Raw genomic sequence first — 15,691 nt, 5'->3', positions numbered from 1 at the left:
AAAAAGAAGGAAAAAGTAGAAGTGAAAAGTAAAGACAACAAGAAGTCTTACTTCATGGTCTTTCCTCCACAGATTTCCAGTATTTAGAGAGGGGTTTATTAAGAAGAGAGGCATCTTTGACTGCCTTTGGATGATCTTACATGAGCAAAAAGACAACATGCTAAGAAAGAAGGAAGATGTTTGAACATGAGCTCCACTGAGGATGCCAAGAGATGGCCAGGAAGAAAAGAAGGGTTTTTCTTAGTATGGTGATGACAGATGAAAGTCTACTGTGGTTTGAATGTCCTCTGCAAAATTCATGTTGCAAATTCAGTTGCCATTGTAACAGTCAGTATTAAGAGGTGGAGCCCTTAAGAGATGATTAAGTCATGAGGTCAGAGTTTTCATGAATGGATTAATGTCATTATTACGGAAGTGGGTTTCTGATAAAAGAATGAGTTTGGTCTGATTTCTCCTCTCTGTCTCTTTTGCTTGCTTCTGCCTTCTGTCATGAGATGACCCTACCAGATACCAGCACAATGCTCTTGGATTTCCCAGCTTCCAGAACCCATGAGTCAAATAAACTTTTATTGTTTGTAAATGACCTGATTTGTGGTATTCTGTTACAGCTGCAGAAAACAGACTAAGACAAAATCCTTACCAGAAAATTTGCTGGAAAAACTTTCATCAATGACAAAAAGAGACTAACAGAAAGTAAGAGCATGGAAATAAATACTAGTGGCAAAACGTTCTATCTTCAGCACTCAACACTGTGAAATATATATCCATCAATGACTAGAACGTTAACTGGGTACATATCAGAGAGACACAAAGTGAGTATCTGTCAAGAATAAAGTGTTATAAACTCAATACTTGCAATGATTAAATAGATATAGATCATTTGTCATTATTGTATATGGAGTTTGTTTTAGAAGTCTTTAAACTAGCCAAAATTTCTGCTGTATATTAATTACAATGGTCTGGGGCTCTTCAGAAAGTAAAAAAACAGAGAAATGTCTAATAAGATAATGCTAGTAGGATTCAAACTATTAAAAGTAATTTTATTTTAAAAAATGGCTATTGTAGTCCTATGATCCTACCATGGGAGCATTTTCGGACTTCGTTACTCATAGAAGTAAGGCAGAAATGTAAATAATTCCCTTTATTAAGTCCCTAAACTGGCTAAAAGACACATGCAACTCACTTTGATGTGGTCTTTACCTATGTGCACATGTGTGCATTTGTACATAAACATATACCAATATCTAAAGAAATTATTCAAAGACATATAAGGAGAACTCACTGAATTGGTACTACAATCACAAAGACTTTTGTTTATCATGTTTACTGTGAAGAGGTATTACATAAAATCGTGAGTAAAAAATACCAAATTAAATCACTGTAAGGACAACACCTACACAAAATCTCAGACAAAAGTTGGTATGCCAGTATGTGTTTTGACCAAGAGCTCCAACTTGAATAAACTGTTATAATTAATAATAAGCCATACTTAATAACTGCATCATTAGCAACACCAATAAGTAAATTACACATATTAAACTGAACATCAATTACACTGCTCAAGTGAGGCACTGCTTGGATATTTACTAGACTAAATGGAAAAGCTCATCAGAGATACTGATCGATATGCTAAGCAGATGCCATTTATTAACTCCTAGGCAGGTGCCAAGTTTATTTTCAAACATTGTTTCTCAGAGATAGTTATTTATTCCTCTAAACAGAAAAACAGCATGTTGAAGAAAATTCATGGCTAAGACCTACTTCTAAGTAAGACTTCTCATTCCCTTACAAATAACTTTATATTTGTCTACTTTCATACCTAGTGTCTGAAAAGGTTATTACATAAGATATCTATAATCCATATAATAGAGTTCTATTAAAGTGTATCCCCTCATGCTCTCTTGAGAACTGATGCTGTTGAAGGATAAACACAAAGAAAGGCATCTTCATTTAAACTAAGGACACTGAGGGACAAAGGAAACTCAAATGGCCAAGAAAGGGAGCCTGGTGTCCTATTCAGTGTGCTGAGTGGCAGGGAAGTACAAAATAGGTTATGCTCTGTTTTAGGCTATTACTGCTTGAAATAAAATAGCTGTATTTGAAAATGCAGTAACTTTTTTCATCAGCATCACCAACACCAGCATTGGTTATCATTGCCAACAGCAAGGTAACAGCCTGGGTCATGCTGATGCTGCTTATATCCCAAAGACAGGAAAGTGGAAAATATCATCAGTGGGAGACTCATCACAGGTCTTCACATGTGATAGAATAATAATGTCCCTTTCTTGCTTCAGTGCTCCTAGAGACCACAGCATCCACATGGTGTTCATGTAAATAATACCGTACATACTATCAAGAAATCCATTCATTTTCCCAGAAGTTCAATTTTGAATGTCTCCAAAGAGCTGCAGTGTCAACTTGGGACTGGCAGTGGCCTGGATTAATTACCGAGTCATCTTGAAAGCCTCATGGGCCATAAAACAATCCTATATTAGAGTAACAACAACAAAGCCACATGAGAAGCACCAGCAACTGCTATTTCCACTGCCTTCCCCTGGAGCCAGGTTTGTGCTCTACTCTATGTGCATTTTTGCACTCGACGTCTCACCACTAACCATGAGGTAAAGAAATAGTATTCTCCCTGTTTTACAGATATGGAAGCTGAGATGTTGAGAGATCAAGAGATTTCCCCAAGAAGCCTGGACTTGAACCCACTACTTGCTGCGTGCATGCTTTCTAAACTGTGTGCGTTGGGTTCCAGAGTTCCTGTGTGAATTTCCCTTTTAAAATCACAGTTAGGGAACTGTTAAGTCCAGATTCCTATCTAACACATTAGAAAACTGCCAATGAAGTAGGCCATGTGGGTTTGAAAATGATCTGGAGTCTACCCCTGAGGTACACTTTCCTATCATCTGTACCATTAGGGGAAGGAGAGAGAACAAATTCCAGCAGGAAGCTCAGCTTTATCCTAGGTGGCCCACTGCAAGCTTGACGTTTTTATTAAGACTTTCGATCTTTAAGACTTTTGATTGTTCTAATAAAGCATGCAAATGTTGCATTTCATTCCACAATACATCAATTTTTGACAAAAAAGTTTTTGCATTATTTATCATCAAGGAAAGTGATGCTCCCAGAAGATGCACCGTGCTTGGCCTTGCCGTTTCATGGAGCCCGGGCTTTCCAGCCAGCAAGCATTTGAGATGGGACAGCAGCTGGACAACGGCTCTCACTCAACAGTTCCACTATGGAAAGCGACCTCTCCTCCCCTTTTCCTAAGGACAACCTCCCCAGACAGAGAGAGGTTATTTCAAGAATATAGGGTAGCTAAGCTGGAAAAGCCATGACTTGAGAAATAATCAGAAATGAAAGCCAAATCCAAGATCCTTTCACATTAAAAACAACAATGGCAATTCTAAAAGTAGAAAAGTAGTATGTGCATGTTGCAGACCGGGGAGGCAGATGATATTTTTAACATGATAGAAACGTAGAAGACTATTTTTAAAAGACTTTGGGCCTCACTCTCAGCCCATTGGAGACATGGAAGAACACGTTTCACACTGATACTGCTGAAAGGCCAAATGAGGCGCATCTCCTCTAAGGACTGTGCTTTTTCTCTTCTCATTCGCCAGCCTGACTTCTCCCTTGATTTTTTGACAAGGTTGGTGAAAGTATTTAAAACAAGGATCCTTTCTTCAAAAAGGGGTATCATTTATTCTAAATCAATTCTTGATACTTTCTTGATCTGTTGCCTCCTCTACATCCTGCTGTCTTATGATGATGAAGGAAATTCTGACTTCCTTTCCATTCTGAATGGATCTAATATACTGGAACACAACCATAAATATTTTCAAAGAACTCTCACAAATACTAGGTATTTTATAATAATAGTAATCTAAAAGTGTTTATGTACAAGAGAGCCTAAATCCAAAGTCAACCACAACGTTAATCACACAGCAGTACAACACAGCCGTTTGCCTACAGATGCTAAGGGACATCACTGGGATCTTTAGACTTAAAACTGTTAGACTGAATTTTGATTCCTTATATTTTAAATTATAGTAATAATTTCCTAAGATAAATAAATGGATGAAAATCAAAATATCACAATTGGTATCTATCAACAGTACAGTCAGGGAACAGCAACTATGTGTCTTAGTTCCATGCTAGTCACCGGAGTAAAGAGAAAGAACTAGTGACACAGATATTGTCATTCAGCTTTGATAAATACTTAAAAAACATTCAGGCCTTTCTCATTTTTATTAATATCAAGAATGAACTGGTTTAATTTTATATAAAAATTGAAATAATATATTTCCTTATCAAAAAGTCAAGAACAATTTCACTATCAATATAAAATCTTTCATACAAAAATCTTCAAGTGTTTTTTAAACTGAAAGTACGTTCTTTTTCACAGTATTTTGTATCTTTTACCAAACTCTTGGCTAATTTTAAACTCAAAACTTTCTTTTCAGTATTCTTTTTGAATATGCATAATACACCAAATTAACGTCAAAATTAAAAGGTAGGTTTCCTGAAATATAAAATTTCGATATATGCCATTCAAGCCAGAAAGCTCTATGCCTTAAGCAAACAAAAGACAGTATAAAATATTGTTTTGGTTTCCTTTATCACACTGCTGATAGAAAGGAAAACCACAAATAGTATCAACAAATTAAATTGTTTTTATACACTGAAAATCTTTTACATGGAAATTCTGAAGTTTACGTAATACAAATGGAAAATAATACTATTTCAGTGCAATATACAGATTTTAAAATATATTGTTTCTGAAATCAAATACTTGACATTTGACTCAGTATTCCATTCCAAAAAATGACAAGAAAAAAGGAACAGCATCCCCCATGGCATGCCTGTATCCTCTCACCATTTTCTTGTAACTATACTGTTTTATAGATGAAACTGCCACAGCAAAATGACAAATATAACAAATAAAAGAACAAAAAGGGCAATAAATCAACAGTGACACTATAGCCCATTAAAATGCAGTCAGCTGGTATTGCAGAAAGAATAAAATTTTACCCTCACTTTACATTCTTTCTAGCCAGAAAGGAAATTTCAGAATCCTCAAGCAGTCCTTGAAAGAGATGCTGAAAATCTCAAAAATCTCAAATTCTCCTCACACCAACCCTCTATATTAACTTCCGTAGCCGAAACACATAGCACTGATATCCCCCTCTGCCATTTAATATGAAATGCCCACAACAGTGTATGTGAATTGTTAATCATCTATATTTACAGAATACTGCATTTGACAAAAAGTAAGATACCTAGTTAGTGGGAAAATGGTGGTTTTAAGTTAGCCACTACTTTCAATCAGTTGGTTATCTGCTTAAATGAAGAGTTTAGCCATTTTTTATTTATAAAGAAATCTAAAGGAGGCATTTTCTTCCCTTAATTTTTATCCAAATTTCTCTCAAAAGGTTAAATTGAAGCTTCTGACACTGAAAATGACTACGGTATCATATAGATAGTATGTTTTCAAGTGCAACTGAGTATACGTTAACTTAGTTCGTTACCCACTTACCACTATTACAAATAGTTCAAGATGCTGGTAAGCTTATGGAAGTGGAGCATTTATTGAACTGTTTATGTTGGTCTTAACAAAGGCACTAGATATAAGTTCCTGTAGAACAAAGAGCATACCCTACACTTCCATGAATGTTCCTCCTCTCTTATGTAGAGCTCATGGTAGGGCCAGCTCTCCTAGGGGGTGAAAGCTCATCGATGGAAACAATGAATGATGGAATGAATGAATGAATGAATGATTGCTTCTCTAGTAGTAGAGGATAGTGCTCACAGGACAGCTCCCTAAAGCTACATATTTCAGGGACAGAAAGCTGCAACTGTGGTTTTTGTCAGAGCTAAACTGTATGCACTGTCTGAAGGGAGGCTAACCGGAGGGGGTCTATGTAGCTCTTGGTCCAGTTGCCCCTCCTGAAACCCCATTCACCCTGACTGCAGTCACAGGTGGAAGTGCCACTGTGGCAGGGATGTTATTTTTTTAAAAAAGCAGTGTGCCAATTTGTTCACCCTTCAAGGGAATTTTATCTTTTACAAATAACTTCATTCCATCAAAAAAAAAAATACAGCCGGACTCTGAGTCCAAGCACTGAGTGGCAGGCTGAGGAAAGTTTAAAAATATATAAAATATGGCCCCTGGAAGGGATTCTAAGCATTCCTTTGATATGGCTGACTCTGTCCCTTAAGTTCCCTAGCATGTGCTCCTCCATGCTGGCTGCAGCTGATCCATTCCCCATGACCAGTACTTACTGTATTAATTCCTGGCTTTTACCTCTTCTGTTCACATCTATTTACACTGTTCTTTTTTTTCCAGTGTGTTGGACAGTCTTCCATTTCTTATAGTTTTACTTTTAGTCTTTTGGCCTTTTTCATCTCTTCTCCAATGTTTCTAGTGTGGCTGGAGTATACAGAGCAAAACTGATCCTTTCTGTCCCTCCTAAAATACTTCAATTACTTCCCACTGCTCCTGGGATCAAGATCGAAGTCCTTAATGTAAGGTACACGGTCACAGTTGGCCTTGTTCTGCCTGTATAACCTTACTGCTCACCCCACACATCCTTTTTGCTCTCTGCTCTCCAGCCATGATGACCTTTCTGCAATTCTTCATATCTGACCATGCTTTATCGCACCACCGGACCTTTGTACCTGCTGTTACTGCTACTAAGCTCATGTTCAGTAAACAATCCCACCATCTTCAAGCCATATACTGTCCTCCTTGCTACTCAGTGTGGCTAAGATCCAATCAATTATATCTTCATCTTACAAACAGAGAGCCTTGGGTCCCCAGAAGGACAGACATTATCTACCTGCATCTTAGCTCTGCCATGGTTTACTGAAGATAAAGAGGACTTAGGATGTGAGATGGGATCTGACGGGTGGGAAGTAGAGAAATGGACAGACAGTCAGCAGAGTAGGAGGAAAACAGATAACGGTGGTGGGAGTGGCAGGGTCATTCTCTTAGAAAATCAATTAACATTCAACCTTTTTTATGGCTCTTGCCAAAAGAAATGGGTGATCGAAATTATGCTTTTGTAAGTAGGTTGAAAAACCATTGGTTTGTTTTATTTGCAATGGAAAAGCTTATTAAATTTATATATATATTAAAAAGAGACCTATTTTGCAATCTTGCATAAAGTAACATAAAATCAGTCAAAAGAAGACAAAATAAACCAATTTCAAAATATTCCTTCCCTCAATCAAAATGTACTCACAATAATAAATGAAAGCTATACAATACCTAGGAATAAATTTAGTAAGACAGGTCATCAACTGTTATTCATTCAGTCATTCAGCAAACAATTTGAAACACTTCCTGGGTGCCTGCGGGCTACACGGGGAACAAGACAGACAGACAATGCTGTTTCATGCTTTTGTGAGTTGCAACACCTAGGGTTTGTTTTATTTGCAATGGAAAGGTCTACTGATTTAATATATATAGCATTCTCCACAGCATGTCAGGGTTGGCTGGGTTATTAAATCATAAACAAAGATATCTTAATTTAAAAAGCCTAGATATATGTGAAAAATAAAAAGTTTTTTAAGAGAAATTCCTAGCATGTATAGCTTTCTACTTTCTTCCCAAATCATTTCTGTGTTATGAACAGTGAATCACAAGATAAAAGGAAGAAAGAGACTAGGGGCATTTCCAATTTCTAGAAGTTTCTCTGTGTGTACTCTTTAGAGTAGGATTTCTGAGGTAGACAGAACCTTCATTCCAATCAGACATTCCACTCCCCTTTACTATCTCCTAAATCTAGTTAGTAATTTAGCAAAGCATTTTTTTAAAAATTGTGGATGACAACACATTAATGGGAAATGAAATCAATTTAGAAGGTAGTACCCAGAATTTTTTTAAAAAAATGAACAAGAATAATGTAGAACAGAATACAAAAATCAGGGTATATCTTATGTTTGCAGTGAGTAGTGTTGGAGTACGGTTCTAAAAGTTTTCATTACAGTTAAATTTACATGTATGTATATGTGTATATACAGTACTGGGTAGTTATGTATTTCTTATCATTGATTGGGGTCAAGAATTTTAAGCAACACTCCCTAGTGCAATGACAGGACTGCTCATGAAATGTCCTAGCATTCCACAAATTCCTTCTTTGGAACCCTCCTGACATCTGGGCCATTCAAAGAACTCAGTCAAGAAATATTTATGAGCACTTTTTTTTTTGAGACAGAGTCTCACTCTGTCACCCAGGCTGGAGTGCAGTAGCTTGATCTCAGCTCACTGTAACCTCTGCCTCCCGGGTTCAAGCAATTCTTCTGCCTCAGCCTCCTGAGTGGCTATCATGCCTGGCACAGTCCTAGGTGCTGGGGTCAGATCACCAAGGTTCTTGTTTTCACTGGTGGTAGACAAGTGGGGGAGGGCCCACCTACACCAAGGGAAACCTAACCAGCAAGCACCACATACCAGTACAAAAGGGACAGCAAGGCAAAGGACTCATCATCTCACAAAAGCTTCCCAGTGCAAGTATAGCATCAAATAGGATTTTTAGGGGCAAGATATCAGCACAGTTAGAACAAAATGAACAAAAAAGAGCTGAAGACTTCAGAATGTATACCTCCTGTATCTTCTGTTGGCTTCTGGAAGGGACAGGATTGATCTATTAAACACAATGGTTGAATGGGTCACGGATGGAAAATGTTCAGAGCTGTCCCACTGACCACTTCCTAGGCTGTTTACCACAGTGAGAAATGGTTTGAAATACAGGTCCTTTGGTTCCCATCAGTTATAAAACCGCTGTCTTTTCTTAGCTTTGCTAAATGACAAGTATGATACTAATTTTTCACTCATCTGAGTATGCGCTTACATAGGTTTGGGGGTTACTAATGCAAATGTACTTGATGCCAAGGTGTCTAGGCAACCATACAAAGTAAAACTCCTGAAAAGAGTTGGTCGATCCATACCTGGCACACATAAGGTGCTCAATAAATGTCAAATAGGCCGGGCGCAGTGGCTCACGCCTGTAATCCCAGCACTTTGGGAGGCCGAGGCGGGTGGATCACGAGGTCAGGAGATCGAGACCACGGTGAAACCCCGTCTCTACTAAAAATACAAAAAATTAGCCGGGCGCGGTGTCGGGCGCCTGTAGTCCCAGCTACTCCAGAGGCTGAGGCAGGAGAATGGCGTGAACCCGGGAGGCGGAGCTTGCAGTGAGCCAAGATCGCGCCACTGCACTCCAGCCTGGGCTACAGAGCAAGACTCTGTCTCAAAAAAAATAAAATAAAATAAAATAAATAAATAAATGTCAAATAAATGACTGAATGAATTAAGTCTCAGGCTTGCAGTATGACTCATGAATAAATCCCTTAAGAAAGACAGTGTTACTGCTATCAAAGTTGATGGGTGATGCAAATGGAAAATGCAAAAGAAATATTATTTGAGTGTGAATTTATCTGGGTAAGACTAACCATCATTAAAACCAGCAGTAAATACTGAAGAAAGAACAAGAGTAGTTTTTTTTACTGGTTTTTGAGGCTTATTCTGACACACCATCATTTTAATCCCTAATAAACCAAAGTAAATGAGGTAGATCACCTGTAGCCCTTACGAGGAATAGCAGCCACACACTGCAGTTGTGTGTGTGTCCTTCAGACTAGCTCCAAAATAATGACACTCACTGTGTCTAAATGCCTTATGACAGGGGCTGCTTTATGAAATATCTTCTCAATCAGGCAAGTTTTAGAGTGAAAACTATATTCAGAAGCCTTGCTTACTTCATTCCTAGTAAACAGCATGCTTCATTTGAAGTTAGTGGATTATAGGTAAAGCTTGGGAAAAGGACTATTGAATTGTATTTCATAAGTACTTGTTTTATGAAGGTGGGAACAACCCATTTTTAACAATGTACTGATGAGTCTGGTGCCGGCTCAGACATAATGGGTGGTCAGAGTTGCTGAAGGATCCCAATAACCTTCAAGATGGACTCCTAACCCTATACAGAGTGCCACAGGCCAGTCCTGAAAGGTCAGGGTTTTAGAGGGGAGGACTTATTAAGAAAGGCACTGTCCCTCAAATACTTTAACTTATGGGAAGAACACTTCAGAAGTTCAGGAGAAGGAAGAATCTGTAACAAGTAGAACTTCAATCAGGAAAAGAAATACTCTTAAAAGAAACTTGAAGGCAAGGGCAACAGAACTGTCAATAAATTGATAGCTTTTTGGCCCTGAAATAGAGAACTGAAAATATGTACAGAATTCCAGTGGAGAAGGAAATAGAATTATTTTATATTTCTTTACCTTATAACATCAGTCTATAATTTTCCTGAGGCTTAGTTTTCTTAATTGTCCAAAATAATAAGTTCACAGAACAACTTAAACATTTGTAATTTATTACCATGAGTTAAGCTTTACCATTTTCTTAAATGTTAGGGGACATTGCCTAGTTTCACACACAAAAAACAATTGCTGGAGTGAAAATCATATAGAAAGTAGTGTCTGCTTCTTACTTGGCTTTCATCAGGCTTAGACTGTAAGCAGGTGCTTCTGAAACCAGAATTTTGAGTCCTGCCCATGTAATTATGTTAGAAATCTTGACAATGACTTGCCTTTGTTGAAGCAAAAAAGTTTGTCTTCTGGAGTTCACTAACTACTCACCTTCAATCTGAAGTAATTTACTGGACTCTTTTCCTATTTGAATGTATAGAGGTGTCTACAAGGCTTTAGAGGGAAGAGTGAACAAGCTCACTTCTCTTGGTATAAGGAAGCACAGTTCAACTCCCTGACTCTAAGCCATTCAATTTTTCTAAACTTTCCTAAATTGCTCAAAGCATTTGACTTGCAGATATGCCACTGCATGATTTATATAAACACTATGCTTTGAAACAAGGATCTATAAGGAATGCAATCAGCTCTGCAACTATTGTATGTTACACACAAAGCTGTTAGAACACTGTCACCCTAAACACCTTTGGGGGGCTTCGTTTAATACTACTGGCAGCCAAGATTGTGTATAGCTAAATGTATGTGCAAACTAGACCAGGCAAGGTAAAAAATAAACCTCTTACACCCTTAAATCTCAATACCAGTTTAGACTAATTTGGAAAACTAGGAATATATCTTTATGTATTTTGTTGGAAACCCTGTTTGATGTTATTGCTATTTCAAGTCCAGCAAATTTCATTTCTATATAACATTAGTCTAGAAAGAAACATACCAACAGACCAAACACACAATGAAAACATGCAGTGGAGTTGTACTTAATGCATGGATATAAATGTGCACACAGAAGAGGCCAAGCATGTCACTTAATTTAATACGAGCAAAGGTCTGTACCAAGGGTCTGGAACACTGTAAACAGGCCTTAAGCAAAGGAGGAAATGTAGAGGGGAAACAGAGCTGAGAAAAATGAGTGGGAAATGGGCAAGATGACTCATCTATACTTGAACATCTGACCTGTTAGTTGGCCGTCGCCTGCAGCGGGGGCGATGCGAATGTAAGGTGTTGTAAGCTGAGTCACGATTATCGCAGCTAAGGCAAAGGAGGATTTCCAGGTCAGCATGCATGAGGGAAAAAAAAGCCAGACTGAAGCTAGGCTAGCAAGAATCTCCATCAGTATATCAAATTGTCTCAACTTTGTTCTAACAACAACAAAAAGAAAAGGAAAAAAAGAAAAAAAAAACCATAGCAAGGTGCTGAATATTCTGAATTCTTTTCCCTTAAACAAGCTCGAGTCAGGCAGTTGGATTTCTGACTATGACACAGTTGCAAGCTTTGGCTGAGATCTTGGATAGATCAACTGAAGAAGAAAAAAAGGAAAACAAAATCAAAAACATTCATCCTAAATAAAGCTGAAGACTGAGCAGTGTTTCCAATTGAAATTGAGTGTGGTGCTGAAAGATTCATTGTTAATTCTGGTGATCCAAACTTTAGGCTTTTAGAACATATTAGGTTTTTTAACATTCTGTTGTTGAAATCACAGTATTTTCTCTTCTTACTAAATCCCCTTTGTAAAGAAGAATATTACACTCTTTCACTAAAAATGTTTTTATGTAGAAAAATTTCTCTGATATCTAAATTTCATGCAGCTTTCCATTTAGGAACTTTATTTTTTCACTTTAAGAGAATAAAAAATGCATCTCCAAGTATTGGTTGGAAAAGAATAGAAACTACGAATTGCCTTTGCTATAGTTATCATGGTTAACATGTGAACAAAGAAATGATCAAGAGTCTTGAAGCAGACCAGGCTGGCTTCTTAGTTTGCCTGCACAGCTCAGCAGTTGTGTTTAAGTGGTTAACATTAATGACACACAGATATTTAAAAAAAAATAGAAAATTAAAACATCAGTTCTAACATGATACAGCTGGAAAATGATGCAAAGAAAAAAATATTGGAAAATTAAGGACAGGCTTACATGAAAGATTACTAATTTACATGGAACAGCCTGGGTACTATTAGAAATGTGGCAGCGAGTAAGGAAAATAGATCATCTACCATCTGCAGACAATTAAACCCAAAACTGCTGCTGCATAATATTTTGAAATATCCCTCTGCACCATGCAAGCAGTGCTGCTTACAACTAGACAACTGCAGCAACTGAGTTATAAATGGTGTAACAGTCTTTCACACATTATTAGTGAACATATTCTAGTTTTGTTAAGTGAGATTAACAAACTAACAGTTTGGTCAGAGAATAGGCAGCTCCCAGTGCATTAACGCATTACAAAGATAATTTTCTTAATATGACGTATTATGCAATTTTGAATACTGTTATAATAAGCTGTACAAGTAAAATGTTATTTCTAAGATTGTTATAAAGTTGGTACCAATTCCAAGTTTTATACATATAACATTTTTGTTTGGTCATAGACTACTGTTGCTCCAACCAATACTCCTATGCAGTTCCGCATTATCTGTAGGAGAGTCTGACCTGTTCTCCTTTTGAGAAAAATGAAATTGTTTTATAGAAAAACAGAGCAGGCCAGGTGCTGTGGTTCACACCAGTAATCCCAGCACTTTGGGAGGCTGAGGTGGGTGGATCACTTGAGCTCAGGAGTTCAAGATTAAATGAATAACATGGTGAAACCCCATCTCTAAAAAAATTACAAAAATTAGTCTGGCGTGGTAGCTTGCGCCTGTAGTCCCAGCTACTTGGGAGGCTGAGGCAGAAGGATTGCTTGAACACAGGAGGCAGAGGTTGCAATAGTGAGCCGAGATCACGCCACTGCACTCCAGCCTGAGCAACAGAGGAAGACACTGTCTCAAGAAAAAAAAAAAAAAAAGGAAAGAAAGGAAAAGAAACAGAAACAGAGCACCTAATATCCAAAAAGGTAAACAATATGAACAAAAAGTTACTTGAAAATAGCTATGTCAGTCAGCCAGGTATTCACAAATAAAAAGGAACTCAAACTATAATCAGAAGCTAAGTCTACCATGTAAAAAGTATATTATAAATATCAAGAAGGATTTTTATATGATCTCTATGTTCTGCTTTGTAAAGTGTTTATTTGTAACTATTATTTATTATTTTTAGGAAAAAACTTGATTATGCTATATGTTATCTTCAAATGGGCCAGCAGGCCCACCACCTGCTTTTGCAAATAAAGTTTTATTGGAACACATGCTTAACTGTTTATGTATCGCCTATGGCTGCTCTTGCCCAGCAAAAGCAGACCTGCGTAGTTGTGACAGAGACCATATGGCCCACAAGGCCTCAAATATTTATTATCTGGCCTTTAACATAAAAAGTTTGCTGACCTCTGACTTAAAATATCAATAAAGATGCATTATAAAAGAGAATTATCACTAAGTTTGGTGATATTCTCTTTTATAATGAAAAAAGATAAAGGATTTATCAGCTCCAGATATTGTCTTCAAAGTATAGAATTGGAAAAAAAGACAGAAATTCCAGTCCTACACTTCGAAGACAATATCTGGTGCTGATAAATGTAAGGTCCCTGTGGATCAGACTTCTAAATGGTCATTTCAGTTACATGCAGTGGGATCTTCTGGAACTTGTTGAGCCAGCGTTTACCTAACTGCATTTTGCATGACTCGAGTGTTCCTTAAAAGATGAATTTGGATCAAATAAATTTGGAAAGCATAGGGTTTTTCAGGATTCTTTTCTTTAGGAACTTCTCAGGGGGCCTTAATATACTCATGATGTACATTATAAAGACTATTTCAGATCATGAAAAAAGTACATTTTCTCTATAAAATGCTGAATGATGAACGTTAATGTTCCTGTTTCAAAATCCAAAGCCTAAATAATGGCAGATTAGCATATATGAGTGGTCTTGCTATATAATTCGTTGTCTCATGTAGAGAATATGAGAAATTAAATGGAATCTTAATTAGCTTTACATCTCAACAGACATTCTTTTCAGCTCTTTTATCAGCACTCTTTCATTCTGTACCATTATGGCCTACAAAGGATGGTATTTCATTGAACAAAACAGTGAACAGAAAAACAGTCTGTAGAAACTTCTCAAAAAGCTTAGTGATTAAAAAAAGAAACATTCAAATTTCTGAATCTAGAAATTATATCAGGACAATGGAAATCCTTCAAAGTTTCCTCAAGGTCTTCCAATAAGCCATATTCACATTCCATTACAAATTTAACTTAAATAAAATGCTAAACTTACAAAAACAGTGAAATGAATCATTTTTTCATGAAAAAGTCCCTTAAAATATAACATTGAAAAAATGCTTTGTTTTCTTTTTGTTTAAGGCTTACGGTCTGATTTTTCTAATAGTTTTGGAAAATAATTTAGCATGTGTTTACGTTAAGTTTTTGTTTTGACTTCTAGCTAGACCAGGGGTGTCCAATCTTTTGACTTCCCTGGGCCACACTGGAAGAAGAAGTATCTTGGGCCACATGTAAAATACACTAACACTAACAACAGCTGATGAGCTTAAAAAAAAAAAAAAAAAAGCTTATGCATAAATCTCATATATATATGTATATATATATATATCTTTTTTTTTTTTTTTGAGATGGAATGTCACTCTGTCATCCAGTCTGGAATGCAATGGTGCAATCTCAGCTCACTGCAACCTCTGCCTCCCAGGGTCAAGTGATTCTCCTGCCTCAGCCTCAAAAGTAGCTGGGATTAAAGGCACCCGCCACTGCGCCTGGCTAATTTTTGTATTTTTAGTAGAGACGGGGTTTCACCATGTTGGCCAGGCTGGTCTCAAACTCCTGACCTCAGGTGATCCTCTTGTTTCAGCCTCCCAAAGTGCTGGGATTACAGGTGTGAGCCACCATGCCCAGCCAAATCTCATGCTGATTTAAGAAAGCTTAAAAATTTGTGCTGGGAAGCATTCAAAGCTATCCTGGGCTGCATGTGGCCCAGGGCTGCATGTGGCCATGGGTTGTACAAGCTTGAGCTAGACAATAGTCAAATAACAGCAAGGAGAGGATCAAATTAACATATATGACTGCTCCCCACATATCAAAACCCAAAACAACCCCAAAGCACTTTTATAAATCAAGGAGGCACTCAAATAATTTTTAAATGAACAACAGGAAAGCTCCCAAATGGCTATACTGCCAAGGACAAACATGCGGTGCTATCATATTATGAAAAAATCTTATTTTATGGAAGATTAATATAATGTGCATACTTTAAACTGATTGTTACATCAATTAGAATGAATAGACCTCATTCAATATAAGAAATTGACTTACTAATGACACAT

At 37.2% G+C, this 15,691-nt stretch overlaps 1 protein-coding gene across 10 annotated transcripts in view; it reads right to left on the bottom strand.

Moving 5' to 3' along the window:
- PTPRM (protein tyrosine phosphatase receptor type M) overlaps positions 1–15,691 on the bottom strand; it is an 835,156-nt gene that overhangs the window by 272,972 nt on the left and 546,493 nt on the right. For 4 of the 10 annotated variants that reach the window (XM_030810732.1, XM_030810734.1, XM_030810733.1 and 1 more), the window contains one exon: positions 11,446–11,520. The exons of the other annotated variants lie outside the window; for them this stretch is intronic. In XM_030810732.1, the coding sequence (XP_030666592.1) occupies positions 11,446–11,520 (75 nt within the window). The remainder of the gene's footprint in view (positions 1–11,445; positions 11,521–15,691) is intronic. 10 annotated transcript variants of the gene reach the window in all.

The sequence above is a fragment of the Nomascus leucogenys genome, chromosome 4, assembly GCF_006542625.1.
Source record: "Nomascus leucogenys isolate Asia chromosome 4, Asia_NLE_v1, whole genome shotgun sequence".
In the NCBI taxonomy this organism is placed as follows: domain Eukaryota; kingdom Metazoa; phylum Chordata; class Mammalia; order Primates; family Hylobatidae; genus Nomascus; species Nomascus leucogenys.
Note: the sequence above shows the minus strand (reverse complement) of the source record. Positions and strands in the feature narration are given on the sequence as shown.